Consider the following 27,759-nt stretch of genomic DNA (forward strand, 5'->3'; position numbering starts at 1 on the left):
TTTCCCCACTACTGGAGCACTCATTTCCTGTTCTTAAAATATGAGCTCCAGCTACATGACACTTAAATGACTCAGTTGGCTTTAGTAGTGTTCTAACAGTGAAGTAGTTAAAGCAATTGCTGGTCCCCATCCCTTTTGACAAGTACTTTCTAGCTCAAGTGCTCAGGTGCAGGACTACTCACTGGGATCCTCTTTGGATTGTACAAAACAGAGGGTTGTGGGATATGACGACTTCCGAGAAGGTGACAGTTGGTTTGGGTCTCTTAAAAAGTGGGTATAGGCCATAGAGAGCCATCCAAGGGTTACGATAGGGGAAGGACAAGATGAGGAAGAAGAAAAAAAACCCAAAAACCTATTTTGGCCAGTTTACTTTGGCAATGTGTGGGATAAGGTGGAGACGGGAGATCTTGAAGGCTATTTGGGCTGCTAAATCAGAAATGAAAGCAATGAGTTTAAGTTCTGTCTACCATAATAAAAAACAAGAGCAAAACAACAACAACAAAAAATCTAGAGGACATTGAGACAGAACTATGCATAAAAATAACAATACATAAAAATAACAAACCAGTAGTTTAACATCTCTGTGCAGCAGAATACGGACAGGAAGGTCTAATTCACAGAGATGTGGTGAGGACTGAAAAATATGTGACCAGGGCTGCTTTCCTCTTTCCTCATCAGTTCTTAGGAGATTACGTTATATATGTGCTACATGTATATATAATTTATGTCTTCTGTGTGTAATACATAAGTGTATGCTATGTATGTATTATGTAACATAAATACAGAAATATTAATCTAAAACATTATATCAGTATATAATATATGCTGTATATAATATGTAAGTAACGTATATTATATATCTATGCCAATAAATTTCAATGGAAGAAAAGGAGAGTGAGAAATAGTAGTAGTAAAGGGGCAACACTTGTATTAGAATCTCAGTTTAAAGGGTGCCTGGGTGGCTCAGTTGGTTAAGAGGTTAAGTGTCAGCCTTCAGCTCAGATCTTGGTCCTGGGTTAGAGCCCTGCGTTGTGCTCCCTGCTCTGTGGGGAGCCTGCTACTCCCCCTGCTTGTCTCCTCTCTCTCTCTCTCTCTCTCTCTCTCTCTCTGTTGAATAAATAAATAAATAAATAAAATCTTCTTTTTAAAAAGAATCTCAGTTTTAGAAGGTAAGTAAAGAAAATGGAAAAGGAGACTGGCCAGAAACACATTGGCCTTTTCACTAATGGTCAGCTGAGGACTTTGAGAATTCTTGTAACTTTGATTCTGTGTGTGTGTGTTGCCACCATGTACTGAGAAACACAGAAGCTAATAATACATTTTATACTGTTTTAGTAATAGAAAAAGGATGTCTGTCATTGTCCGAACTCCTACAGGAAATCTCCGTCTCTACTGCAAAGGGGCTGTAAGTACCGGGATTCACTACTCATATTAACTCCTCTCCTCCGTTTCAACAACTTGTAGAAGCCTTTTGCAACTTCACAATATTTCAAAATGTTGTCACAGTGTGTCTGCTCTTGCCCCTGGTGGTTGACAGAATTATCCAAGACTGAAACAGAGTCACCCCAAAGCTTCCCCAACAGTCAAGCCCACTGAAATTTATGGTGGTTCACACCAGTGTTTATTAAACTTTAATGTCAGTGAAAAATTTGTTGTCACTCAGTCATTCCGTGGAGAACTCATGATTAGACTGTTGAGGCCAAGTGTTCATAGCAGGAATTCTGGTCCCAGGTTCCAGACCAAAGCGCTTGGGTTTGGTGAATCTCGGGAAATGGTTTTACTTCTGTAAAAGCTTTTCTTAAGCACTTGCATATTTATTCACAGCCATAGGCACTTAAAAGAAAAATGGCTTTATTTGGGTAAAAGCGACATAAAATAAACTGCACATATTTTAAAGGTACATTTTGGTAAGTTTTGATACCAATCTGCTTTTTGTCATTTGCATTTACTAAATTTTATATAAAGTCAATAGGATATATGGCTTTTTGTCTGGCTTCTTTTCCTCATAATTATTTTAAAATTCATTCATGTTGTAGCTCACATTAATAGTTCATTTCTTCATTTTGCTGAATGATACCGTGTTGAAAGGATGTATCGATTTGTTCATCGATCACCTGCTAATGGACATCTTTGCTTATAGTTTCGTCTACTACAAACAGTGCTCCTATAAACATTTGTATACATGTTCTTGTATGGACATATAGTTTCATTTCCTTTCGGTAACTATTGAGCAATAAAATGACTAGGTCAATGTTAGATGTATTTTAACTTTTTAAGAAACCACTAAACTATGGTCACATTCCTCCCAGCAATTGTCACCAACACTTGGCATGGTTAGCCTCTTTAATTTTAGCCATTCTTGTAGGTGTGTATCTCATTGCGATTTTAATTTACATTTCCATACCATGACTGATTACAGCAAGCATCTTTTCCTGTGCTTATTTGCCATGTGTTGGGGGTTCCCAAGACTACCCATAGGTTTTTAATGGATCTCTGAAAGGAGTCATGATTATATGCGTGGCTAAGATGTATTATAGTAATGTAGCAAGGATACACAACCACATTATAAGGGAAAAAGAGGCAGAGCCTGGAGGAACTCGTGTGCAGGCTTCCCACGGGTGTCACCCAGGGAAAGTTTATATCAGTTCAGAGAATTGAAATCCAGCCAAGTCCCTTAGACCAGCCAAGAGCCAACCTTGTAAGTGGGTCTTTCTAAGAATAGCATTCTCTGACCTGTTAATGGTAACTATTTTCTGCACACCATTCACTTATTTACTTTGGTGAAATATCTGTTTAAATATTTGGCCCTGTTTTTATAACTGTGTTTCTTTGTATTGAGTTTTGAGATTTCTTCATTAACTTTTGGATATAAGTCCCTTATCAGATACGTGATCTACAAATATCTGTGGCTGTTTTTCATTCTCCCAACAGTGTCTCTGAAGAACAGAAATTTATAATTTTGATGAAGTCCAATTTAATAGTTTGTTCCTTTATGGGTCATGCTTTTAGTGTCCTAGCTAACAAATCTTTGCCTAATTCAAGGTCACAAAGTTTTCCTCCTGTTTTCTCCTCCTTTTATAGTTTTAGGCTTTACATTTACTTCTGGGATCCATCTTGAGTGATTTTGGGAGATGGTATGAGACATGAGTAGGAGTTCATTTTCTCCAGCACCATTTATTAAACTGTTTATTTGTTCTGCACTGAATTGCACTTTTGTCAAAAATGAACTGTTCATATGTATGTGGGCCATTTCTGGACTTTCTGTTTTCTCTCATTGTTCTGTTGGTTATCTTTACATCAATACCATGGTGTCTTGATTATATCACTTTATAATAAGTCTTAAAATTGGATATCATTAATTCTCCAACTGTGTTCTTTTTCAAAATTGTTTTGAATATTCTGGAATCTTTGCGTTTCCATGTGAATTTTATACTTTTTTTTTGTAGATTTTTTTAAATCCTATTAAAGAAATTTCCTCCCAATCCTAATTTGCTGAGATTTAAAAAAATCAGTAATAGATGTTAAAGTTTGTCAGATAGTTTTCTCACCTTGATTGAGATACTATTATGATTTTTTCTTTTGTGCCTGTTAATATGGCAAATTATATTGAATTGATTTTTTAATGTTTAAACTTTCTTGTGCTCCTGAGATAAGCCTTATTTGGTCATGATACATTATCCTTTTTTTGTACAGTTGAATTCACTTTCCTAAAATTTTATTTAGAATTTTTGGATTTACTTTCAAAATGGATAGTGATAGTGATTTCTTTTCTTAAAATGTCTTTGTTTGATTTTTAATGTTGACCTTATAAAATTAATGGGGAAGACTCTTTCCTTTTCAGTTTTCTGGAAAAGAGCATATGGAATTGATATTATTTGTTCTTTTAATGTTTGCTAGAATTTACCAGAAATCCATCTAGACCTGAGGGTAGGCTAGCTAGACAGTTATTGGTTTTATTTATTTATTTTTTCAGTTCTTGGTTTTATTGATCTTCCTGAAGAAATTGCTTTCAGATTTGATTTTTATTGAATGTTTCTCTGTTTTCTGTTTTATTTAATTTCTACTCTTTATTATTCCCATTCTTTGCCTACTTCCAGTTTGATTTGCTTCTCTTTTTCTAGCTTCTTAAGGCAGAACTTGATTTGAGATCTTTCTTTTTAATACAAATGTTTAGTGCTATAAATATCTTCCCAGTCATTGCTTTAGCAGCATGTCACAAATTTCGATGTTCTGCATTTTCATCTTCATTCATTTCAAAATATTCTAATATTCCAAGCTTCTTTTTGATTTCTTTTTTAACTCATGGGTTATTTTGAAGTGGGTTAGTTTTCAAATATTTGGAAATTTTGTGGCAAAATATTCTTTTAATTGATTTATAACATAATTCTAATTTATTAGAGAACATATTTTATATTACTTGAATATTTTAATTTTATTGGGACTTGTTTTATGGCTCACATTGTGACTTATCTAATGTTAAATGTTTGCATGCATCTAAAAAGCCTGAGTATTCTGCCATTTTGGGGTGAGGTGGTTTCTAACTATTTGTTAAGTCAAGTTGATTGAGAGTGTTGTTCAAACCTTCTATATCCTTAATGATTCTTCATTTACTTGTTCTATCAATTATGGAAAGGGGAATATTGAAATCCCCAACTGTCATTGTGGATTTGTGATTTTCATCTTGAAGTTCTGTTAGTTTTTACTTCATTTCATTTCCTTCTATTAGTTTTAGCTTCATTTTGAAACTATGTTATTAGACTCATAAGCGTTCAGAATTATTAATGCCTCTTGATGAATCTACCCTTCTGTCATTCCAAAATGATTTTCCTTATCCCCGGCAATTTCCCTTACTCTGAAATCTCTGTTGTATGGTTATAATTTTGCCATTCCAGGCTACTTTTGGTTAGTGTTGGGTAGGGTGTGTCTTTTTCTTCCTCTTTAACCCATTTGTGTCTTTATATGTAAAATGTGATTCTTCTAGGGAGCATTTAATTGGTTTGTGTGTTTTGTTCAATCCTGGAAATCTCGGCCTTTTAACTGGCTGTTTAGACCATTTTCACATGTGCCTACTGACACAGGTACGTTTAAATACATCATCCTGTAATTTATTTTCTATTTGTCCCACTTCTTTTTTCCTTTATTCCAAGAGTTACTTAAGTATTTTTTAATTCTAATTTCTTTCCTTTAAAAAAAAAATTTGGTGGTTGTTTTAGGTCTTATAGTAGGCATCTTCAATTTATTACATTTTATTTTCAAGTGATATTATACTATTTCATGTATAGTATAAGAACAATAATTCTGAACTTCCATCTCTCTCCTCCCAATCTTTGTGCTCTTGTCAGACATTTTAATTTTACAAATGTTATAAACTTCACACTACATTGTCATTAAGTTTGCTTAAGCAATTATCCTTTTTTACTACAATGTAAAACAAGAAAAATGTTGTATATATGCATGTCCGTTTGCAGATATATGTGTATCTATACACTCGCACACACACAGACTCAGGTCATTACCATTTTCAGTGCTCTTCAGACTCATATTTCCATTTCCTGTAATCTTCTGTCTGATTCCCTTTACCATATCTTATAGCATGGATCTCTTGGCGATGAGTTTTTCAGACCGTTTATGTCCGAAAATATTTTTATTTCATCTTTATTTTCTCTCATGTTCATTTAGAAATAAATTTTTGCTGAATATAGGATTCAAGGTTGACAATGTTTTTCTTTCAGTTTTTAAAGCTTGTGCTTCATTGGCTTATCACTTGCATTGTCTCAGTGAGAAATCTTAACTCTGTTCCTCTGTATGTAATGTATCCTTTTTGGAATTGTGCCTTCCCTGAGGCTGCTTGAGTTCTTTCACATCTCTTAGACATTGCAATAAAATTATAATGCAGTATTTAGAATTTGGATTGACAAGCTTATGTAAGATGCTGGTCACAAGAGCTTTTTTTTTTTTTTTTTCTTTTTCTTTTTGGATAGGATACAGTGATTTATGAGAGACTTTCAGAAGATTCTCGCTTTATGAAGGAGACATTAACCCATCTGGAATATTTTGCCAAAGAAGGTAAGTGAAAATTATTTAGAATCTTGTTTCCTTTTGAAATGCTATTCTTAAATATTAAAATTGTAACCCAAATGCATGTCATTGATGCTCGGCCCATAAGTGGGCAAGGGGAGCTCATTCCTTTCTGGGACTTTGTAATGCCTTCTGTTTGCTTAAAAGTTCTTCAAACACATCCTGTTGAGATATTATTTTTCCTTTCTTCCTCTGTCTACCAGGAAACTTGAAAAGTATGTTTTTACTGTGCAGTTCTTCCTTTATCCCAAAAGCCTTGTCTTCAAAGCCATCTATTATCTGTTTCTATTTGTTGTAGCAGGAACTTGGCCCATGATGGAAAAAGAGAGAGGTTTTTCCAGTATGTGTTGTATATTTCAAAGTTAATTACTTTGTGCATATAACTCAGAAACCTGACATAGTTGATATTTTCCTGCCATTCTCTTCTTATCCTTCTGGTTTTGACTCGTCACTCATCTCAATAAATAAAATTCCAGGAGTGAGTTTTGAGTAAGAACAAAATTCACTAAAAGGTTTATAGAAGTTTTGAAAAAGCAAGGTGTAATGTCATGTAAAAGTTAGGCTAATAATACCTGGAAGCAGTATCCCACTTTGTCCTTCTAGCTGATAAGCTGCTGCTTCCTATGGATATGTGCATCTTGCCCGGATGTGTGGATATTTTGCAAGGTTGCACTTGGGGCCCTTTGCTGCTGTCTTAAAATACATGTGAGCTGGGGCGCCTGGGTGGCTCAGTGGGTTAAGCCGCTGCCTTCAGCTCAGGTCATGATCTCAGGGTCCTGGGATTGAGTCCTGCATTGAGCTCTCTGCTCAGGAGGGAGCCTGCTTCCCTTCCTCTCTCTCTGCCTGCCTCTCTGCCTACTTGTGATCTCTCTCTGTCAAATAAATAAATAAAATCTTTAAAAAAAATTTTAAAAAATACATGTGAGCTGTAGGCAGGTTACAACAGGTAGAAACATATAGGAACTGTATTGTAATAGAGTTCAAAGCAGAATAACAATTTCTATAGTTTATCTGTAGGGCATTAATTTCTAGGGGATCCTCAACTATTTGAAGGTTTTGCAGCAGTTAGCCTAAAATATTAGGGTAAAATATAATTCCTAAAATATTTTCTTTGCAAAATGGAACTTAAATTAATTTTCTGGTCTTTTAATGATTATTTGGCTTACTTTGAAATTGGAAGAACTAAAACCTCATTCCTTCTTTCTTTCCTTCAACAAATGGTTATTGAGTATTTATTGAGTGCCATGCACTGCTCTAAGCTTCCAGAACAGAAGTGAACAAAACATAGACTGCTCATACCCTGCAGGAATTAGCCAATGATAGATAATGTCAGGAGGTGATAAGCGCTATGGAGAAAAATTACACAGGAGAAGGGGAACAGAGCATGATGGGGTTAGGCAGAAACTGAAGGAAGAGAAGGAGAATACCAGGGAAAAGTATTCCGGGTCAAGAGCAGAACAAGGTCAAGTGTCGGGAAGTAAGAGGATCAGCAGGGACAGGCCCGTAAGCAAGGAGGAAGGGGGAAATAAGATCAGCAAGGTAGCCGGGGACAGATCAGGTAAGGCCGTGGGAAGGACTTCCCATTCCCATGACCTCTACTACACTTGGATTTTGTTTTTGAATTCTGTACTCCTCCCTGATCGCTGGTGTCTTGATTGGTTTACATTCTATTCTTTGTTACAGGGCTGAGAACTCTCTGTGTTGCTTATGCAGATTTATCTGAGGAAGAATATCAGCAGTGGTTGACGCAGTATAAAAAAGCGAGTACAGTTATCCAAGACAGAATGCAGAGTTTGGAAGAATGTTATGAAAATATTGAAAAGGTAACAAACCTGATACGTACCTGATACATACTCTACAGGCCAAGTTAAATATGTGAAAACACAGACTTATCAGTGTTTTCATAGCCTGATGTAATTTTAAAAACTTAGTTAAAATGGGGTGCCTGGGTGGCTTGGTCAGTTAAGCATCTGCCTTCGGCTCAGGTCATGATCCCAGGGACGTGGGATCAAGCTCCATGTCGGGCTCCCTGCTCAGTGGGGAGTCTGCTTCTCCCTCTCCCCCTGCTTGTTCTTGCTCTTTCTCGCTCTCTCACTTACTTGGTCTCTCTCTAATAAATAAAATCTTCACAAATAATCTTTTTAAAAAAAGATTTTATTTATTTGACAGAGAGAGAGGTCACATGCAGGCAGAGAGAGGGGGGAAGCAGGCTCCCCGCTGAGCAGAGAACCCAAGGTGGGGCTTGATCCCAGGACCCTGAGATCATGACCTGAACTGAAGGCAGAGGCTTAACCCACTGAGCCACCCAGGCACCCCCACAAATAATCTTAAATTGTTTTTTTGTTTCCCTAAGAAGTATAAAGCTGTCTTATACTGAACATTCATAAACTATAGCTTTTAAAATATTCAAAATACTTCTTTCATTTCTGAATCCTGATCACTTCAATTTTGTTACCCCTTTTTATAACTTTTCCCATCCAAAAGAAATACATGTTTATCATAGAAAATAAGCCAGAATAGTTAATAATAATAATAATAATCTGTAATGTTGGGCTAATGACTAAATTCTGGTGTATAACCCTCCAATCTCTTTCTTCATATATGTGTGTTGTATATGTAGTATTCCATGGTAGGTTTTAAATATACATACATAAACTTTTCCCATAAAAATTTAAAGTAAAAATCTCCCCCCACCCAAAATCCCTGTCAAATTTTCTCCATAAAAATACTGCTCCAATCGTGAAATGTTTCACTCTACAGTAAACTGGGGATATTTTCCATATCACTAAATATTTTTCTGTTATTTTCTTAAATTACTCATGGTATTTCATGGTAGTTACTGTCCTGAGAGATCTCATGCACCCTGGACTGTTGAGTGTCGCTGGAGGATCATTGTGAATTTACTTGTTGTGGCTTCAGGGATTCTGTGGCTCCTGGGCCAATTCTTATTTTCGTTTCTTGGCTCAGGTTCTTTTGTCATTTGCTTCCATGAACTCTGCATTTCATTTTTGTAGGAGCACGGCCAGAACAAATTTAGACTGGGGATTTTCTTTTCTTTTCCTTTCCTTTTCCTTCCTTTTTTTTTTCTTTCTTTCTTTTTTTTAAAAGTTTTTATTTATTTGCGCAAGAGAGAGAGTATGAAGGGTGGAGAAAGGGAGAGCCGAAGGCAGATGCTTACTGACTGAGCCACGCAGGCACCCAAATAGACTAGGGGATTTTCTTGACATCATTGGGTCCATCTTTTTTTTTTTTTTTTTTTTCAAAGTCATTTGTTGAGAAATTAGGACTCTAACCCAGCTTCATGCCAAGTGCAGGAACATGCTGCCGTAGCCCTCGTGGGTGATCAGTGGGCATCTGTTGACACAGCGCAGCGAAGGGACTGTTTTATGTAACCCTCCTCTTCCTCATGTTCCCAGCAGGCTGTTTGCTGCTCCCACACTGGGAAGAAGTCTGGGCAATTAAAATTGACTTCTGGGGAAGCCTGGGTGGCTCCGTGGGTTTAGCTTCTGACTCTTGGTTTTGGCTCAGGTCATGATCTCAGGACCCTGAGATCGAGCCCCTCATCCAGCTCCATGCTCAGCACTGAGCCTGCTTGTGCCCTCTCCCTCTCCAACCTTCCCCCCAACCACCACTCGACTGCATGCCCTCTGTCTCTGAAAAATAAAATCTTAAAAAAAAAAAAAAAGGGAAAGGAAAAAGAAGGGAAGGAAAATTGGCCCCTAGAGCTTAAAAGATTGTTCTGTTCTTTTTCAATCAAATGGATAAGTTTTATATTTTAGTGTTTGGAAGTCATAGGTGGTAAGGAAGTCAAAGAATAAGTAAGTTTGCCTTTGCCAGGTTATGTGAGGTGGGTGACAAGGTCAGGGAGTGGCATGGTCTCAAGCTGAGTGGTTCATTCATGGGCTGAATGCTAGTCTCCAGCATGTACACAGGGCCTGGCACACAGTCAGTGTTCAGCAAGAATTAGTTGGATAGATAAATGAAATATGGGGGTTGAATATTTTGAGCTCCTCTGCTTTCCAAGGAAGGTAGATAACTATGTATATTAGGCAGGGCTTGATGCTGATTGCTTGGTATTCTTTTCCTTAAACTTCAAAGGGCAATAATAAATGGTAGAAGAGCGATCATGGGCCAATGTTTTCTATCTGGTCTTGATGTAGATGAGTGTCATACTACATTTTAAAGATTGTATACTCAGAGCGAGTAATGAGCAGTGTACTGTGCTTGGAAAGTCTGAATGGAAATCTAATCAGTTTTAGACACTTTATGAAATTACTATAGTACTATTTAACAAAACACTGAATCTTCTCTCCATGACTGTGAGGCTTAAAATTACAGGCATCAAAATACTCAGTGTCTGTGTTTAGTGTGACTAGGATATCTCTTTAGCCCGAGTCACTTATGCAAATGACAGACTCTGTGACTCTAGAATCACAATGAAAATTGTCAAATATATCATTCATGTTTTATGGCTGTCCCTTCCCTTTCTCCCACAGGATGTTTTCCAGTTCACCCAGGAGTAGTGAGATCCTGGGTATTGAATTATGTGGGTCAAACTTGTGGGGGGCTGGGGACTAGACCTTGCTATTCATTACATCTCTGTCGGGGAGACTGGTTTTGGGAACTAGGTACCCCACTCAAGGGTACTTTATGAGAAATGGACACTTTATGGGGCAAATGATACATGAGAAGATTGTTAAGTATACATAAGTTCTGATTAGAGGGAATTGGATTTTATTTTTTATTTTACTCTTGAATATTTTTCCTTTGGACACTCTTAAGATTTAAATTTCTCTCCTGTTGGGTAAGAGTAAGAAAGATGATGTCTACATTTGTTTCAATAGTCATTAAGTACATCATAGCTTAGAGAATAACTGCAAAAGTAACTTTCAGGTTGCCAGGGTCAATCTATTGGTAAAATATAAATTTGACACATTGGCTGATTGAATTAGACTTTGAAGCATTCCTTTTTTTTCTTCCTAATATGACAGCTTTACTGAGATATCATTCATATACCACACAATTCCCCTATTTAAAGTATATAATCTACAGGTTTTAGTATATTCAGAGTTGTGAGACCGTCACCACAATGAACACAGAATATTTTCAACCTACCCCTCCCTCAAATCCCATATCCATTAATATTCACTCTTTGTTACCCTCCTATTCTCTCCTCCAGCCCTATGCAGCCACTAATTTACTTTTCGTCTCCATAGATTCACATCCTCTGGGTATTTCATGTAAATAGAATCATAAAATATATGGTCTCAGTGACTTGCTTCTTTCACTTAGCTTAACGTTTTCGGGATTTATCCATATTGTAACATGTACCAGTATTTCATTACCTTTCAAGACCAGCTCGTATTCCATTGTGTAGATACCTGATTGTCCATCCATTCTTCTTTTGAAGGACATTTGGGTTGTTTCCACTTGGCTAGTGTGAATAATGCTTTCATAAATACTCATACAAGTTTTCATGTGAACACATTCTTTAATTAATTAATTAAATTAATTTAATAATCAATTAAGTTATTTATCAAATCTTCATTATTATTAATAATTTTATTTTATTTATTTAAATAAATTATTTATTGATTTAATTAATTAATTAATTTAATTTTATGAATGTACCTGGGAGTGAAATTGCTGGGTCATATGGTAACTGTATGTAACCATTTGAGAAGCTGTCAGACTAGTTTTCCTAAGTGGCTGCACCATTCCACATTCCTACCACCAGTGTATGAGAGTTCCAATTTTTTCACATCCTTGCCAACACTTGTTACCATCTGTACCTTATTATAACCATCCTACTAGGTATGAAGCATTGAGTCACAATCACATTGTGATTTTAGTTTGCATTTCTTTAATGATTAATGATGTTGAACATCTTTTCATGTATTTTTTTTTTTTATTATTTGTGTATCTTCTTTTGGAGAAGTGTCTATTCAAATCCTTTGGCTATTTTTCAATTAATATATTATTTTTTTTGAGTTTTAGAGTAGTTTTAGGTTTTCAGAAAGAAAATGAGCTGAAAAAGTTTGGATAGTTTACAGATATTTTCTCTCTTTCCCTTGAACAGTTTCTTCTGTGATTAACATTTTGCCTTAGTGTGGTATGTCTGTTACAATTAATGAACCAATACTGATACATTATTATGAACCAAACCCCATGGCTTGCATTAAGGTTCACTCTTGTTGTATAGTTCATGGGTCTTGACAAAGACTTGTCACTACCCATTGCTGCAGTATCATATAAAATAGTTTCACTGTCCCCAAGATCTCCTGTACTCACCTATTCTTCCCTCTTTCCTTCTGAACCGCTGTAAACCACTGATCTTTTTTTTACTCTTTCTATAGTTTTGTCTTTTCTAGCATGTCATATAGCTGTAGTCATGTTTGTAGCCTTTTCAGATTGCCTGCTTTCACTTAGGAATATGCATTTAAATTCTTTCATGTCTTTTAATAAATTGATGTCTCATTTCTTTTTAAGTTTTTATTTATTTATTTATTTATTTATTTATTTATATTTGAGAGAGCGAGAGAACAGAGTGAGTGAGAGAGATCACAAATGGGGAGGGAGGGGCAGAGGGAGAGGAAGAAGTGGACTCCCTGATGAGCAGGAAGCCCAACACGGTGCTCGATCGCAGGACCCCGAGATCATGACCTGAACCAAAGGCAGATACTTAACCAACTGAGCCATCCAGGCACCCTGATGGCTCATTTCTTTTTAAATATTTTTAAAATACTATTCTATTGTCTGGATGTACCACAGTTTATCCATTCACCTATTGAAAAGCATCTTCTCAGTTCTGGTAATATGAATAAAGCTGCTATAAATATTCAAGTCTATATTTTTTTGTGGATAGGTCTTCAGCTCGTTAGGGTAAATATCAAGAAGCATGACTGCCTAATCATGTGGTAAGACAATGTTTAGCTTTATAATGAACTGCCACACTCTCTTCCAAAATGGCTGTACATTCCTCCAAGCAGTGAATAAGAGTTCTTGTTCCGCCATATCCTTGCTAGCATTTGGTGCTGTTAGTGTTTTGGATTTTGGACATTCTAATAGGCATGTAGTGGTATCTCATGGTTGTTTTTGTGTGCATTTTTCTGATGATGTATGATGTTTTCATATGACTAGTGACACCTGTATATCTTTTTTGGTGAGGTGTCAGCTTAGACCTTTTGTCCATTTTTTAATCAGTTTATTTATTTTCTAACTGTTAGGTTTTAAGTGTTCCTTGCATATTTGGTTACAAGTCCTTTATCAGATAGGTGTTTTGAAAATATTTTCTCCTTGTTTGTAGCTTGTCTTCTTATTAGCTTAACAGTATTTTTCACAGAACATGTTTTTAATTAAGTCTAAATATCATTTTTTTTCATGGATCATGCTTTTGGTAGCTAAAAAATAATCAACAAATTCAAGGTTACCTAGATTTTCTCCTGTAATCTTCTGGTCATTTTATAGTTTTGCATTTCACATTTAGGTCTATGATCCATTTTGACTTAATTTTTATGAAAAGTGTAAAGTCAGTGTCTGCATTCATTTTATTTTTTAAATATGCATGTCCAGTTGTTCCAATACTATTTGTTGAGAAAGACTTAACTTTTCTCTGTTGAATTGCCTTTAGTCCTTTGTCAAAGATTATTTGACTGTGAGTCTTATTTCTGAGTTTTCTATTTTGTTCCAATGACCTATTTGTCTATACTTTCATCAATACTATACTATCTTGATTACTGTAGCTTTATAGTAACTCTTGAAGTTGCATAATGTCAGCCACTGCTTTTGTTCTTCTTCAGTTTTGTTTTGGTTAATCTGAGCCTTTTGCTTTTCAATAAAAACTTTAGAGTCAGTTTGTTGATATCCACAAAATAACTTTCTGTGATTGTTAAGACTGACATCCTAGCAATATTGAGTTTTCCTATCCGAAGCATGATATATCAGCCCATTCATTTAGGTCTTCTCTGATTTCTTTCATCAGAGTTTCGTAGTTTTCTGCATATATATCTTATAAATATTTTGTTAGATTTATACATATATACCTCTTTTTGATGTTAAAGTAAATGGCATTGTTTTTAATTTTAAGTTCCAATTGTTCATTGACTTTTGTATATTACCCACATGTCCTATAACATTATTATAATCTTGGAACTTGTTAGTTCTATTTATTGATTCGTTAGAATTTTCTACATAAACAGTCATGACATCTGCAAACAAAGGCATTTTTCTTTCTTATCTGTCCTTTTACCTTTTATTTCCTTATTTTATCATACTAACCAGAACTTCCATTATGATGTTGAATAGGAGAGGGAAGAGGGACACCCTTACCTTGTTCCCTGTCTTAAGGAGGGAAAGTATCTACTTTCTCACCATTAAGTATGTTAGCTATAGGTTTTTCAGTAGATGTTCTTTATCAAGTTAGAGAAGTCCCTGTTCTAGGTTTGCTCAGGTTTCTTTTTTAGAAATTTTGAAATTTTATGAGTATTAGATTCTCACAAATTTTGGTAAATTGCATTATCATTTTATTTTAGTTCATAGTTTAGAATTTCTCTTGAGACTTCATCTTCGACTCGTTTTTTAGAAGTGTTTTTGCTTAATCTCCAGATATTTGGAGACTTTTCAGGTATCTTTCTATTACTGTTTTCTAGCTTAATTCCACTGTGGTTATCTTTCAAAAAACTTACTAAGGTGTGCTTTATGGCCTGAACATGGCCTATCTTGATGTTTCATTGAGCTTGAGAAGAAAGTGTTTTCTGCTGTTAAGTGAACATTCCTTCAGTGTCAGTTAGATGCAAGGAATTGGTGACCCTCTTCTGTTCAATTATATCCTTACTGATTTTCAGTCTGTTGGATCTGTTGATTACTGACAGACAGGTATTCGAGTTGCACCTATAATAATAGTACATTCATCTATTTCTCTTTGCTATTCCATGATTTCTTGTCTTATTTTGATACTTGTTAGGTACACTGAGGATTATTATGTCTTATTAGAGAAATGACTTCTTTGATATTATGCAGTGCCTCTTTTTATTCCTAATACTTTTCCTTATTCTGAAGTCAGTTTTGTCTCAAATTAATATAGCTCCTCCGCAGATTCCTATATTATTTAGTACGTGTATCTTTCTCCATTCCTTTATTTTTTTTTTACATTTATTTATTTATTTATTTATTTATTTATTTATTTTTATTTCTTTTCAGCATAACAGTATTCATTATTTTTGCACCACACCCAGTGCTCCATGCAATCCGTGCCCTCTCCAATACCCACCACCTGGTTCCCCCAACCTCCCACCCCCCGCCCCTTCAAAACCCTCAGATTGTTTTTCAGAGTCCATAGTCTCTCATGGTTCACCTCCCCTTCCAATTTCCCTCAACTCCCTTCTCCTCTCCATCTCCCCTTGTCCTCCATGCTATTTGTTATGCTCCACAAATAAGTGAAACCATATGATAATTGACTCTCTCTGCATCTCTTTATTTTTTTAATTTGTATTTATTTAAATTCAATTAGCCAATTCCATCCCTTTATTTTATTTCTGTTTTCATATTTAATGTGTGTTTCTTATATATTTTTTCAAATCCACTCATACAGTGTCTGCCTTTTAGTTGGTATATTTAGACCATATGCTTTTACAGTCATTACTAGTTTAATATCTTTCGTATTTGTAACTATTTTCTATTTGTTACCCTTTCTTAGGCTTTTTCTTTGTCTTTTTTTTCTGCCTTGTCTGGTTTTAACTGATCTATTTTCTCTCCTTTCTTAGCATTTCAATTATACCTCTTTTAAAAATGTTTTTATTGGTTGTCTTAGAGTATGCAATTTACATTTACAACTAACTCGTCCACTTTCACGTAATACTATACCATGTCATGGGTAGGGCAGGTAACTTACAACAGTATTTCCAGTTCCTCTCTCCAATCTCTTATACTGCTGTCATGCATTGCATTTGTCCATAACCCATAATCACCTAATACATCTGTTAAGCCAATAAGAAAAATAAAATGTATCATTTAATCTGTATTATTCTTTCTTTAATGTTACTCCTTTCTTTATGTATATCTGAGTTTTTGACCTACATTATTTTACTTCTTTCTGAAGAACTTGTAACATTTCTTACAAGGCAGGTGGTAAGCAACAAATTTCCTCAATTTTTGTTGGAGAAAACATGTATTTCTCCTTTACACTTGAAGAATAATTTCACTGGACACAAAATTCTAACTTGGTGTTTTTTCCTTTTAACACTTTCTGTATTCCACCCCACTCTGTTCTTGCTTTCATAGTTTTGAAAGAGAAGTCCTGTGTAGTTACTATCCTTGTTCCTGTATAGGTCAGGTTGTTGTTGTTGTTATTTTTGTTGTTTTTTATCCTCTCTGGCTTCTTCCAAGATTTTCTTTTGAAAACAGTTTGCATAGGAAATACTTAGGTGTAGATTTTTGGTATTTATCATGATTGGTGTTTTCTGAGGGCTGGGTCTAACTAAGGTTTGGTGTCTGTGATTAATATTGGAAAATTCTTACCAATTATTATTTCAAGGATTTTTTTCTGTTTCTTTCTCTCTTCTAATTCTGGTATTCCCATTACATGTATGTTATACCTTTTATAATTGCCCCACAGTTCTTAGTATTTTGTTTTATTTTTTTTCATTTTTTTATCACTTTTTCAGTTTGGAAAGGTTTTAATTATATATCTTCATGTTTACTGGTTATTTCCTTGGGGATGTTTAGATAACTAGTGAGCCTACTGAAGGCATTCCTTATTTATGTTTCAGTGTTTTTTATTGTTAGCATTTCCTTTTGATTCTTTCCTAGAGTTTCTATCTCTCTGCTTACATTATCCATCTGTAAAAAATAACATGCTGTTTACTTTTACCACTAGAGTCTTTAGCATACTAATCATAGTTATTTTAAATTTCTAGTCTGGAAATTTCCAAATTTCTCTTATATCTGAGTCTGATTCTGATGCTTGCTCTGTCTGTTCAGACTGTAATTTTTGTCCTGCACTGCCCTATAACTTTTTGTTGAAAGCCACACATGATATATTGGATAAAGGGAATGAGGCAAATAGACCTTTTGGGTGAGGTTTCATGTTTCTCTGACTAAAAGGCTGTGTTTACTGTTTGCTGTAGCTGTAGTATTAGAGTCTAAAATTGTATCTAGTGGCCTTGTTTTCATCCTCCTGGCATCTTCAGCTTTCCCTAGAGACTCCTTCTTAAACAGGGTATGAGCCTTACACTTCTTTCATTGGCACTCCCTCTTTTCATGTAAGAGACAGACTGATGTGGTAAGGTAAGGGAGAGGAGAACTAGGTTATAGCCCTTGATTAGATCTCAATCTTTTGTGAGTCAGAGTTTTGTATTTGTCTTCCCCCATGTCAAAAACTAGAAGGTGCTGGAGATGAGTATTTCTCCACCCTCAGATTAATGGGCTCTGATAAGCCCAAGGTGATAAGATAAAATCTGTTTCCTTTGAGTATAGGTCTTTGTGAGGAAAGCAGAATAAATGTTAAGTAACATTTAAAAATGTTTACTGTCCCCTCTTCTTGCCACAATCAGGAAGGGATCCCTTTGATTCCTTGTTAACTGTGTGTTTTTATCATGAAAATGTTTAAGGCATTCTTTTAAAAATCTGTATTTCATACTGGAAAAATAAATCATTACTGAAAATACTTTTTGCTAGTTGTGAGAAATTTTACATTAAAATCCAGTTTTAATACAGAAATATCTTAAAAGGATTACAGTAGAAATGGCCCAAAAATAGAATAATGAAAATAAAGAATGTCTAATAAGATTGATATACTTGAATATTTAGCACTGAAAAATTCAGCTGGTCATTGAGAAGACTAAAAATTTTATGGTTATTTTAAAATTTAATTCATAGTTTATATATGGTAGTATCTCAAATAAATTATTTCAATCCTAATTATCAGCACAGAATTAACTTAATTTCATTTTAACAATGAATAGCAATGTAAAAAACCCTTGAACATTTAGGATGTTGGCTTCTGGGAGACAACTTATGCTTTACATAAACCTCTTTATCTACCATAGAGCTTCTGCTTGAATCTTCACAGTGATAGGGAAATAATTCTCAGTAGGAACAAAAATGATAAACTATCTGGTGCTAATAAATTTATGGAAAAAATATGAAAATTTTTTGTAAGGACTTACATAAGTGCATAGGTGTATACAATATATAGAAAATCCCAGTATAATAAATGTGGCGACTCTCCTCAAAGTCAATTATAAATTCAGTATAATACAGGAAATGATAAAGGAAGTGCATATGGGGGCATCTGGGTGGCTCAGTGGGCTAAGCCTCTGCCTTTGACTCAGGTCGTGATCTCAGGGTCCTGGGATCGAGCCCCACATTGGGCTCTCTGCTCAGCAGGGAGCCTGCTTCCCCCTCTCTCTCTGCCTGCCCCTCTGCCTACCTGTGATCTCTTTCTCTCTCTGTCAAAATAAGTAAATAAAATCTTAAAAAAAAAGGAAGTGCATATGATTCCCAACAGAATTTTTATAGAATTTGAGCAGTTCTAAAATTCATACAGAAGTGGGAGGAGGCTGAGAAACATCATGATACTTTTTGAAGAATAATAAAGGCAGGGGGCTTATGTCTCTAGATCTAATTGCCTAATTATAATCTGCTAGATATTCTTTTCTTAAAAAATTATTTATTTGAGATAGAGAAAGCATGTGCAGCAGGGGAGGGGATGAGGGAAGAGAGAGATGGAAAAGCAGACTCCCCACTGAGCAGGGAGCCCAGTGCAGTGTTGGATCCCAGGACCCTGAGATCATGACCTGAGCAGAAGTCAGACGCTTAGCCAACTGAACCACCCAGTCGCCCCCATGAGCCTATACTCTTTAACTATCATGCTACGCTGCCTCATGCTGTAGCAAAATAGGGACAAATAGACCAGTGGAAGAGACTTGAAAAAAAGTGTGTGTGTGTGTGTGTGTGTGTGTGTGTGTGACATGTATGGGACTTCACATAATAAGTAGACTGCATATCTTTTGTCAAAATTTGCCCTACTTATTCCATATTAAAATTTTTTAAAAATCTTAACTAGTAATAAAAAAATATCTCTTTCAAAAAAAAAATCTAGAAATTTCTGCTTCTTGGAGCCACAGCCATTGAAGATCGCCTTCAAGCACGTGTTCCAGAAACGATAACAACTTTACTGAAAGCAAACATAAGAATATGGGTCTTGACAGGAGATAAACAAGAAACTGCAATTAACATAGGTAATAGATATAAAGTTTTATAAAATTTGGATGGACAGGTATTCTAAATATATCCTGGTATCAAGAATGAATGATTGAACTTCCTTCAGGTAATTGTTTTATATGCCTTTGGGTAAATGGAATGCAATGGAATCTTGCCATCACATGGCAGAAAATTTGAACAAACTAAGCAAAGAGTTTGTCTCTTTCACATTGTTGAAATATAGACTTCAGAATGCTTACATGAGTAATGTGTAGTTTCTTGTTCCTTTCCTTTGAAATTTGAAGTTATGGTATATTTCCCCTATAATATATATACTTATCTTTGTATTATGTATGTTTATTCATAAACATTTTGATGATTAGTAAGAATATTCAATTTTTTTCTTTTTTAATTTAAATTCAATTAGCCAACTTATGGTATATCATTAGTTTCAGGTGTAGTGTTCAGTAATCTCTCAGTTGCATCTAATACCCAGTTCTCATCACATCACGTGCCCTCCTTAATGCCCATCACCCAATCACCCCTTTCTCCCCACGCCCCTCCCCTCCAGCAACCCTCAGTTTGTTCCCTACAGTTAAGAGTCTCAGAGAGGGAGAAAAATGTTTTTTTCCCCAAGTTTCAATGTCGCTTTTTTTTTTTTGCCCTTTTTCTCCCTTTACTGTATGATTGTATCTTAGGATTGAGATGTGCAGAATAGGAGTTGAAAAATCAATTATTAGCTGCGAATATTTACATTTTGATGTGGCACATGCAGACTCATTTTATCATACATGGTAATCTAACTGGAGCTGGCTACCATGATGATTATGAAAAACATAATTGTTTCAATTCCTTCTCACATCAAAATGTGATGTCTCCACTCATTTTTTATTCTATATTCATTCACTTAGTGAATGTTGAACACTTGCTAGGGACCAGGAAAAATCTAGAGCTGGGAATGAAAACCTGAGTAATAGTCTCTCTCCTCATGAAACTTATATCCAAGTAGAAAAGATAAAATTAATAAGCAAATTACTGTGCTTTGTAATATTGCAATCAGAGCTAAGAATAAAAACACAGCAAGGCATAGCAAGAGACAGACAAGGTAATCAAATAGAACACCTGTAAAGAAGGTGACTTTCAAAGCAGAGATCCAAATGGCAAGAGGGAGCAAACATTGAGAGGATCTCTGGGACGAGTTTTCCGCAAAGAGCGTATTGCACACATTGGCCCTGGTGTGGGCATGTACATATTTGAGGAACAAATGAAAGGCCAGAGTTGTTGGAATATGGGGAGCAAAGCAGAAAAGATAGAAAACGAAAGCTTCTCAGGCCACAATAAGAAATGTGTATGGTTTTAAGCAGGAGAATAATATCTAATTTATGTTTTAAAAATATCTGTTGGCTCTTGTATGGAGACAGGGCTGAACAGAAGTCAGAAGATCAGGTAGAAAGCCTTGATAAATGTCTAGACAAGAGATGATGGTGCCTTGTACTAGGATGTGATGGGGAGTGTGAGAGATGGACTAAATTTGGGGTCCATTTGGTAGGTTGATCTGCCAGCCCTCATGATGAGGGTGCAGTGAGGGCAAGATGAGTCAGAGTTTTGCTGTCAAGAGGAGCAGAGAAATATGGTGTAGTTGGAAGAGAACACAGAGTCCGTGAAGGGTTCGCTATTTTTGAAGGATCTGCTTTACCTCTATAAACATCAGTTCTTGGTCTGTAAAATGGGGATGATAATAATAATTTTAAATTCACAGCCTTGTTGTGAGGACACCTTGAGGCAATCCCTGTGAAGAGCTTAGCTTGGTGAGAGGCACTTACAAGTCCTCCATGAATGCTAGTATTAACATAATTATTAAGGACTCACCAAAGGAGTCCAGCCATGATGTAGTCACTCTTTTATCCACATGGCAAATTTTTGAGAACATACCACGCATACGCTCTCCTTTTGCCAGCTCTCCCATAGTTCAGCTTTAGTGTGACTTGCTATGTTTCTCGATAATCATGAACTCAGTGACCACAGTAACTTGATGTATATCCTCAGCGTATACCCTGTGAAGGGGCTCAGCAGAGGAGCATGAGTGCTCTCTCATTCCTAAATCTTTCCCAGTCACTTTTTCCAGACCCACACCCTGAGGATTGTTTGTTTTTCCTGAGCCTTTGACTGTCTCCTCAGCTCAGGACTGAAACCCAACCTAGATGAGACACAGCCAGTGTTGTTGGTAGAGGAATTTTTATCCTCATTGAATGAGACTTATTTTTGTTAGCAGAAGTCTATGATTCACTTTGCTGAGAATAAATGGATTCTTAGATAACTGCTCTCTGTGGTGGACCCGAAGGAAGAAAATAAACAATCTCTCCTGTTTATTAGAGCAGGGCTTGCCAACATCTGGAAGAACATGGCAGGGCAAGAGTGAGGGGCAATGTCCACAAGGGGAGTGCTGGCCCCTGAAGGGGCAGCCAGTACATCCTTGCCTTTTGGAAATGTCTGCTATTGGCACAGTTTTTTTTTTTTTAATTTTTAAAAAAAATTTTAGGGGTTAGAAGGGCGGAGAGAGAGGGAGAGAGAGAATCCTAAACAGGCTCCACGCTGGGCATGGAGCCTGAGGTGGGGCTCAAACTCACAACACTGAGATCATGACCTGAACAGAAATTGAGACTTGGACACTTAAGTGATTGAGTCCCAGGCAGCCTTGGTTTTTAGTTTTAAGAGATAGCTGGGAATTTCATCTCTGATATGAAATATCCTGATGCACAGATGCTGACTTAAATGTGTAAAACTTGGTAAGGGCAAAGCAAAACACGTCTGTTGGCTGAAAGCAGCCTATAGTCCTCTGACCTCTTTTGAATACCCAGTCCCAGCTTAAATTTTATTATCATCATCCCTTAGAGGCTACGACTGCAGAGACCAGCAAAAAGATGGAGTCTGTGAATTTAGCATAAGCCCAAGACCGTGTTGACGTAATTTGTTTTCTTAGAGGTTTTCTGAGCTCTAGCTTTTTCTAAGAAAAACAATAGTTTTTGGTTAGAGACCTCTCATGTTACTTTCATGGTTCGAATGGTTGGAGAATGGATTCAAAAATAAAAAGATTGAGCTGTGCCTGAGAGCTGACATCTTTACATCTTTGGAAGAGAATGTAGAGCATAAGATTAAAAATCAGAGTTTAGAGTTACCAAGGACACAGTTTTGAGCCTGAATCTTCTGCCTCTATATTTATGAGCTTTTCTGACCCTCAGATTTTTCTCATTAATAAAATGGAGATAATCATGATAACTCAGGTGGCTGTGATGATTACATGAACTGTGTATGTAAAGTTCTTCCTAAAGTATTGGGCACAGTGAGAGCTTTGAAAATGTTGGCTGCTGCCTTTATGAATGTTGTGACAGTTTTAATTACCATCGGCTCTCATGGAGCTCAATTTGGCTAATGTTTTTGTGGTTAAAAGCCTAAACATAGTCTTGATTCTGATTACAAACAAAATTTGACTAAGGATTTGGCAGGAGGGTAACTTTTGGGAATCAGTATGTCAAGACTGGTTTTTGACAATGGTCACAATGGACTATACAAAGACTACTGTCACATTTTTTGCCTATTTTTCTAAGACTACTAGTTCTATTAACTTCTGAAAACTTTCTGATAACATGGTTCAACATGATCTGCTGCTTCTTGACCCCAGCCGCATTCATACTATTTCACTTACCAATATGTTGTTTTTTCTTCTCTTCTGCTTTAGCTTTGATTCCTTAGTTTTTTTTTCATTTGCCTTGATGAAGATGACACATTTATTTTAATTATCATTTGTAAATTTTTAAGTTTCTTCAACATTACAATTGCTAATACAAATTTTTTTTTAAAGATTTTATTTATTTATTTCACAGAGAGAGATCACAAGTAGGCAGAGAGGCAGGCAGAGAGAGAGATAGAAGAGGAAGCAGGTTCTCTGCTGAGCAGAGAGCCTGATGCGAGACTCGATCCCAGGACCCCGAGATCATGACCTGAGCCGAAGGCAGAGGCTTAACCCACTGAGCCACCCAGGCGCCCCACTAATACAAATTTTTTTAAGTAGTCTTATAGATGGGATGATGGAACTGTTCAGTATCCTGATTGGTGCTCAGGCACAAATATTGTATGCTAAATTTCTTTCAAACGTATACATGTTAACTTTACTGTTATTTCAAAGTTTCTTTTTTTTTAAGAGAAAAAAGTAGCCCTATTAAAGTGTTACAACTTAAATTTAAGATGAGATGACATTTCTAATACAAACACTAGTTTTTTCAGGGGTCTTACAGAATATCCTACAAGAAGAGTTGAAGTAATGAAATAATGAAGTTGAAATAGTAAGTTGAAGAAATGAAAAAATCACTTTTTCATTAAGCGATTACTTCTACTTTTTTAAGGTAACCTTGCGTTACAACTAGAAAATGGAGCTACTAACACCTACTTCGTAGGTTGAGAATTAAATGAGAGAAAATTAAGTGCGGTAATATGTTAAAGGCACTTAGTATATACTTATAGTATAGACAATATTAAGAGAAACTCTTTCTCACCCACTAAGCATATTCCATCCCTTATGATTAATTATACTCATTACTTACACCACTGTAGCTCTGAGGGCTGCTGGAGACAAGTTTTAAAATATGAGAACTTTATACCACCTTTGTTATATGGCCATTTAAAATCTTTAATCAAATTTCATCAAAGATTACCAGCCATATTACATGCCGTGATTAGCTTTCTATAAATAACTTTGCTTTCTGTGTACAAATTAGTGTTAATGAAATAAAAAATAAAACCGTATCCTAGGCAAAGAACTTTATTAATCTTGTTTCAAACTTTATTCCCAGGCTTCTTCAGCTTAATTAGCTGTGAAGAATGAATTGTGTATAAGCAAAAACTGAAAAAAGCTGCCGTGTCTTGGCTTGGCTTGGGCTTAAAAATATTAGAGGTCTAGATTTTATCTGATCTATGAACAAAATTTTAAAGAGAAGTCATAATATAAAAGAGCAGCTCCCAGTAACTTCTTCAAGTTTTATCTTCTTCAGAAGTTGACTCAATTCAGTTTGCTTCATCAAAATTCTCCACAATCATCATCACCCTCTCCGGTAGCAAGTGGTGCTTTACCATCCACAGATTGTGTGGGCCGAGCTTCAGCCAGTCTTCTTCAACAAGTCAGCCTGTCTGCACCAAGTTGGTTTAAGATACCGGGTAGCATTTCTGTCAGCTGCTTTGTCTCAGCATGGCCTGTAATGGTGAAAGTGGTCACTGCCAGCGATGCCTGAACTTTGGGGTTGTTAAAGTGGATCACTGTTCCTTGGTTTGTGAACATATTCACTTCTTCAATACCAGAGATATTGTTTACCTCTAACTTCTTTAAGGAGAAAAGTGTTTTATGATCTGCTGTAGCTGTTCTATGAACCACCTTCTTCTTTCCGCAAGCAGTTCCTTTCCCACCAATGTGCACTTGTGCTTGCAGTTTGGCAAGTTTCTCCTGGTTCACGATAGTTTTTTCATCTTGTTGGAGCGGAAATGGGATCGCGCGGGGGACTAGGGTAGGCGCTCAGGGGGTCTCGGGCAGACCAGCTGAGATTAGGTGCACACACGCGGGACGCCTGATTCCTTAGGTTTTAAGAGGCCTATCATATACCTGTTGTAAATCTTCCCTTGCACCCGACATAATGCTGGGTATGAGTAAACGTACTGAGAACATACTGAGTAAAACTCAGTGCCTGCACACTGATTGAATTTTCATCATAATATATGGAGACTTTTAGCCTTTGTCTATACAGAGCCAGCAGCAGCAGCAACAGCTTCAGGAGAAAGGAAGGTTCCTGGTGGGGGCAGTACCAGCACCCACAGTAGGCTGGCTTGTCTAGCAGAAGTATTAACTCTCCAATTTGGGTGCTGGTACAGAAACTGCCAGCATTAGGCAGTGAACTTTGTCAGTAATTTATTACAAAATGAAAGTGGACACAGGAACATTGCAATAAAGCCTATCAGGAAATCTTTAGAATTCTTTGAGAAGTTTAGAATCTCTGATTTTGAAAAACCACTGCAATAAGACAAAACAAATATCTACAGGCTTCAAAATTTCTAGAAATTAAATTTAAAGATCATTACTATTGTGGGGGGGGGAAAACACTGTTTACATAGGAAGCATCAGATGAACCAATAATTGGTGAAGAAGGCCATTTAAAAATGATTATCTCCTGTAATTGGATAGGCTGCAGTAGAATACATAAATAAGCATTTTGCATTCTATAAAAATCATGAAGCTACTTTTGCTTTTCTGTATGATGTCTACAAGTTTCAGGAAATTTCCAAGGAAATATTAAATGATATTGTATAAATTTATATTTAAATTAAATTTCAACTTACATGAAAATGATTTATATGAACAGTTCATTTTAGAAAATTTGTTCCATAGGAATCATCAATTACAAATGTATAAGAATTTAATTTTCAAAATAACATATCAGAAATTCATTACAATGTCCTTACAGCCTATTAAAAAAATCTTAATAGTTCTAATAATAGTTGCATCAGAAAGGTCACGCTCAAAATTAAAAATGGTCAAAAATTATTGAAAATCTTACATTTTCCAAGAGTGACCAACATTGCTTTCAACTACATATATTGTTTGAAAATAAAGTTGCTAAAAATATAAATTTTGATGATTGAATAAATGAATTAGATGTGTAAGACAGAAAAATCTTATGATCAAATAAGATATCACATTAACAAAGTTTTATTTTTATCACATTATATAAGATTATGGCACCAAGACTATATATTTTTTTTTGCAATTTGTAAGTTTATGTTGTTTTTTGTCTATCACCACTATCCCTGTTACATTTTATAAGTATAAAATATTTTTAGAGAAAAACTTCCTATTTTAGAATCTATAATGACATTCCCTCCTCCCCCTAACCCTTGGTTTTTGACCAAGGGATCCCATATTTCCATTTTTCTGTGAGGATGGCTGGGGTGGGAGAGGAGAGGATGAAGTAGTAGTACTTTGGAGAGTGGGAAGGCTCCCGGACTTGTGGACAGATGCCGAATTAAACACCCACATACCATCTCCTTAGAACAGCCATTCGTTCTCAGGGGCAAAACTGAACCTATAAGAAGGAAGACAAATACTGTCCAAACTTGCTCAACATTTGCTGGGCTCTCTTCTTACACTCATCAGTACTTCCTATTATTTTCATAGCAGGGTTAATTCCTTTCATTCATCCACCCGCTTTCAAACTGTGCCCCTTTGAGCCTATAGGAGGAAAAGCAAGTGACTCTTTTTGAACTGGTTGTTAGCGGATGTTTCCTCAGCTTCATAGAACTTTAAAATGGCTGCTTTTACAACCCCTCAAACTTCTTTGATAAGGGTTCATCTATCTCAGAGACTGTTTCATTCTTGTAGATACAGATGTGATTTTGTATTTGCACCCTCATAGGCTAATCCTGTATTTACAAAAAATATCCTCAGTCTAATTTCTAAGGTGAGAATGACTTTTTCAAATTGGAAAATGCTCCCTGAGGTGTCTAACTTAAGCATCACATTGAACATTATTATGAGGATTGGGTGAGTTTATTTCCTTGAATCACACCTAGGATTTTATTAGTAACAGTAGGCAGAATACTATTGATATAGCAGCTTGATTCAACAGAACTTGGCTTCCTCAAGACTTGGAATTGTTACAAAGCATGACCTGAATCTCCCATCATCTAAAGATAATAAAAATAAAAATCCACAGACATTTCAAAGTACAGATTTAGCCATTAGTTATATGTACCTTCCCAACCATTTCTATTTAGGTGGCCAATTAAGATGAAAATGAAGCAATGTTTCAATTTCTTTTGTCTACAACCTGTTGCTCAGTATTTGTGATGGGATTCTAGGCTTTGACCTAGTCGTAAAGCAGAAAGTATGATGAAGAAAGAACATAAATAGAATTCTTATTGTAAAAACATGAATGCATGGAAGGCATCGAGTCTTCAAATATGTGACATCTTTATTTTTCTCTTGGTAGCATATTCCTGTAAACTGATATCAGCTCACATGTTTCGTATTCAATTGAATTTAAACTCATTGGAGGTAAGTGATTTTTAAAAATTTGATTAAATATACATGTAACCAATTTATTGCTTGAGTGTTCCCCCACACCTTAAAATCTATGTAAGTTGCCTTCAACTCTCACTCAAGTGCATTAGAACATTACCTCTGGTCCCCAGTTCTTGCCTCATTCTTAGGGTAGTCCTTTATCACCCCTGCTTCTGACTTTATCACCCCTGCTTCTGACATCATACCAAATCCAGCACTCAGATTCTTGATTTTAAAAATGAAAAAAAAAAAATGGGAGAGAGAGAAAATATGTACCAATCCGTCTTTATCAAAAGTTTGAGTACATATGTAGCATTTACATGGAAGGAATGAAAGGCTTTTGTAATCTAATATTGAACCTCCTTGCCCTTAAAAATTAAATG

The 27,759-nt window shown here is 35.9% G+C and overlaps 1 protein-coding gene and 1 pseudogene across 1 annotated transcript in view; one reads left to right on the top strand and one right to left on the bottom strand.

Moving 5' to 3' along the window:
- The window catches only part of LOC111159894 (phospholipid-transporting ATPase IB-like), a 197,253-nt gene that overhangs the window by 73,318 nt on the left and 96,176 nt on the right, over window positions 1-27,759 (top strand). Inside the window, exons 24-28 of the mRNA XM_022522564.1 lie at window positions 1,336-1,405; window positions 5,982-6,066; window positions 7,762-7,901; window positions 19,178-19,316; window positions 27,306-27,370. Coding sequence (XP_022378272.1) covers window positions 1,336-1,405; window positions 5,982-6,066; window positions 7,762-7,901; window positions 19,178-19,316; window positions 27,306-27,370 — 499 coding nt within the window. The remainder of the gene's footprint in view (window positions 1-1,335; window positions 1,406-5,981; window positions 6,067-7,761; window positions 7,902-19,177; window positions 19,317-27,305; window positions 27,371-27,759) is intronic.
- On the bottom strand, window positions 24,337-26,375 carry LOC111159879 (annotated as a pseudogene).

The sequence above is a fragment of the Enhydra lutris genome, unplaced genomic scaffold (genome assembly GCF_002288905.1).
Source record: "Enhydra lutris kenyoni isolate GAN:26980312 unplaced genomic scaffold, ASM228890v2 scaffoldscaffold71, whole genome shotgun sequence".
NCBI lineage: Eukaryota > Metazoa > Chordata > Mammalia > Carnivora > Mustelidae > Enhydra > Enhydra lutris.